Below are 3,545 nucleotides of genomic sequence, written 5' to 3' on the forward strand. Positions count from 1 at the left end.
ATTAAAATTCAATGTGCATGTCCTTAACATAATAAATCGTAAATATGCTTATTTATATCGGGAAAAATAATTACACTCTAATTAATAACAAAACTATAAGTTTAGTGATATCCATTGGAAGTAATTACAAACAAAGTCAGATATGATTATATTCTGTTTCTTTAGATATAAAATCATCCAATTAAATGATTTTACCGGTAAATACTTCCAGGTATTGTATCCTTCCAACGTAAAGGAAGTTATTATGTATTGTGAAGTGGTCTAGCGGAAGTGTGGACTTTCTCTTGTAAAAATAAAGGAACTATTGTTCGAAAATAAACAGTTATGATTGTGTTAACAAAAGGTTCCCTTGTATAGCTGTAGAACACAACTTTTTTTTTATCTTTCATCACCGATGTTGTTCAGTGTATTTTTACTATTGTGAAGATTTTACAATAATATATATAGAGTAATCAAAACCTCATAGAAGGAGGTTTCAAAATTTAACGTAAGTCATCAGTTTACCTACAATTAAGCTATAGAATATTCAAAGACAAGAAAATATTCAATATAGAGTATATCATTATAGTTGTAAGGGGATTGTGTTTCTCATTGAATCCTTCTTCCTAATTATGCTTAACGAATAAACGTTACTGATTATAATATCATTTTATTTCGATAGGTAACGTAAACAATATATTAACATATGTATGTCAATCAGAAATGTATTTTTTTTATTTTGAATAGGGATGTCAACGAGTACTCACAACTATAATGGTATACTCTATATTGAATATTTTCTTGTCTTTGAAAACAAGAGCACCTTTCCAAGGCTCACCCTTTAGGTTTATCGTGTCTTAGTCATTCCACCACCTCTGTACCTTCAGAACATATATTTTCTGCATTTGGACTATTAGTTACCTATTAAATTGTAAAGCATAATCGGCTAACAAAACAAAATTTCAATCCTGGTATCTAGAATAAGTCTATTTACAACTATTCGAAATGCATGCATTACAGTTATATTCACTTAGCTGATAGACAAGTTGACTTTATGATAATTAATTTAATGTTTCAATGTTAGCAATGGCGATCAATATACTGGAAAACTGATCTGTGAAATTAAATGCCGTATCTTAAAACTGAACAAAATTTATTAACGATTTCAATAAACCTTTATCCCGAATCTTTCAAAAAATTATGAACAGGTTAGATTAGTGTTAGCGTTTTTGAGCAAGGACTCAGAGTTGAATTTTCCTTTGAATTTGGAAGTTTTACTTTTTGGTATTCAACATTTGTCGTTCCGACTGTTTTTGTTAAGCGCTTATTATGAAAACCGGAAAATGGATGTACCAAGTCCGGACTATGGCAGTTGTATTCGCTTGTTACGTTTATTGATATAGTTTGATTTTGTCTGTTTTTATGAATATGCATTGGAGTTCAGTATTTTTGTGATATTTTTTTAACAGAAACATTATTTGGTCGTGAACAATAATATCTCAGTAAACACGGTAGCCTTAAAATCTTTAAAAATAGAACATACTTTTACAAAATGAAACTAATTGTCTATTATATATATATATATATATAATTCATATAAAAGCATGTACAAATATGATTTCTTTAGTAAAACTGTCAAAACGACCAATTTCTAAATTCATGTTCCAATACGTGGTTTCGTGAGTAAATAAATATCAAAACCTTTTATTAACCAGTTAGTATAATTATAAGCTTAACTGTCCTATCATTATAATAGGTGTCAATACATTATTTTACCCAAAATAGTCACCCCGGTCCATTATGACTTTTACCCGGTCCATTATGACTCATATCCGGTCCATTATTGATTTGTTGCCAGTCCTTTATGAGCACGTGCAATAATGTTGAAAAACCAAAAAAAAATGGCTGACATCAGTGTCCGCTTCGATTTCAATTTTATGTTTTGAAAAGATCTGTGCAACTTTTCTGTGGAATTACCTACAAGTCCAGGACTGCGTAACTTCTTTTAGCAACATTTTGCGTGCTATATTTAGAACCGGAACTCTATAGACGCAGACGACAGTACAGTATGGCAGGCCTTGTTCCTGCAAAAATATCGGACAGATACGCCAAGAATGGCGAAGACATGCTTGATGTTTTGTCTCATGACATAATGAGGTACGAAATGCTTGCAGAGAAGGAGACGTTCGACGCTCTTACCTCCGTCCTGCAAGGGGAACAATCCCATGACAATGTCGAGCTACATGAAATCGAAGTAAACCGCTTGAACAATGACAACAACAACAATGACGAAGGTGATCCGACGGAAACACACGAGCAGCGTGACACAGGAAGCAGTAGATTTAGATCAGTTTCCAATGAGGACACAGACGAATTTCTCAGGAAAAATGTAAATAAAAACACGGACTACAAAACAAGATCAGATGTTAAAACTTTCTACACCTGGGCACAGCAAGTAGGAGAGTTTAGAGAGCTGCAGATGATTCCGTTTAAGGAACTAGATGCTATTTTAGCCCGGTTTTACTTAGGTTAGTTTAAAAGTTTTTTACTTCAACTTAAAGACTCCTAAAAATATGTTATTATGGTAATGATTTTTGATAAAATAGATTTGTACATGCTTTAGCCAGCTTCGTGACGGCTTACGGATAGGAACATGTATACTGAATTTTTTAGTCTGTCCAATATCATTCAGGACATCTTGTTTATATTTTGTAATATCAGTCTGTCCGTCCTATACTAACTTTTGAATTTCAGCTGAAGTTACGCTTGTATGTAGGCTGAATCCTTGCAAACAGCTAGTCAGATCTTCATTGAATTTTGTACACTCATTCAAAATAAGAAAATTAAAATGAAAATTCAATACAAGTTAACAATATTATAGCACAATTTACCGTGTGAGACATCTGTGTTTTCTTGTTGATATCAATTGATTTTTGTATGATACATGTATATTTTTTGTATTTCATGTAAATTTTGTACATACAGAGTGAGGATACAGGCTGAATGGGGTTAATGTTCACTTTTTTTATGTTTCTATTTAAAGGTGTAAGGAACAAAGAGGGACAGGAGTATGAACCAGACACGCTTACAGGATTCCAGAATAGTATTGAGAGACACCTGAAAAACAATAAAGTTTAAGGTCTATCAAATGTTGTCATTCCTCCATGTTCCAGCAATCAGAATGAAACGGCACCTGAGAATTCAGATAAGGATACCAGTGACTGTCCTGAATATGATATTCACATTGTTTCCTCTCAAGAAAAAACTCTTGATATTCATTATGACAAGGAAAATGATTCAGAGCTATCTATGTTTGAAAAACCATCTCAGGCTTCTAGCATTGTTAACAATAGTAAAAGTAACATGATTGCCAATAGAAAAGACTGCAGTAATCCATTCAGTATTCTAACTGGCGCTGTTATTAATGGTGGAGTCATAAATCTAAACATATTTTCTGGGAAGAGGAAACGGGATGACTTTTCCAGCTCTCAAGAGTCCTAATAATTATCAGACAAGTTCCTAATTCAATCTGTATTTGTTGTCCTTGTTGAAAAATTTTGTTATCA

General features: G+C 32.6%; 1 protein-coding gene across 1 annotated transcript; it reads left to right on the top strand.

Annotated features, from left to right (window-relative positions):
- The first annotated feature begins 1,681 nt into the window (after nt 1–1,681).
- LOC139510923 (uncharacterized) lies at nt 1,682–3,117 on the top strand. Its single transcript, XM_071297475.1, has 2 exons — nt 1,682–2,507; nt 3,023–3,117. The coding sequence occupies exons 1-2, from the start codon at nt 2,048–2,050 to the stop codon at nt 3,115–3,117; spliced, it is 555 nt and encodes a 184-aa protein (XP_071153576.1). The 5' UTR covers nt 1,682–2,047.
- Nucleotides 3,118–3,545: the final 428 nt, after the last annotated feature.

Source organism: Mytilus edulis, chromosome 2, assembly GCF_963676685.1.
Source record: "Mytilus edulis chromosome 2, xbMytEdul2.2, whole genome shotgun sequence".
In the NCBI taxonomy this organism is placed as follows: Eukaryota; Metazoa; Mollusca; class Bivalvia; order Mytilida; family Mytilidae; genus Mytilus; species Mytilus edulis.

Coding starts and splice junctions, on each gene's coding strand:
- LOC139510923 (XM_071297475.1), top strand. CDS start 2,048: ATGGCAGGCCTTGTTCCTGCAAAAATATCGGACAGATACGCCAAGAAT. Junction 2,508..3,022: donor TTTAGCCCGGTTTTACTTAG/GTTAGTTTAAAA, acceptor TTCTATTTAAAG/GTGTAAGGAACAAAGAGGGA.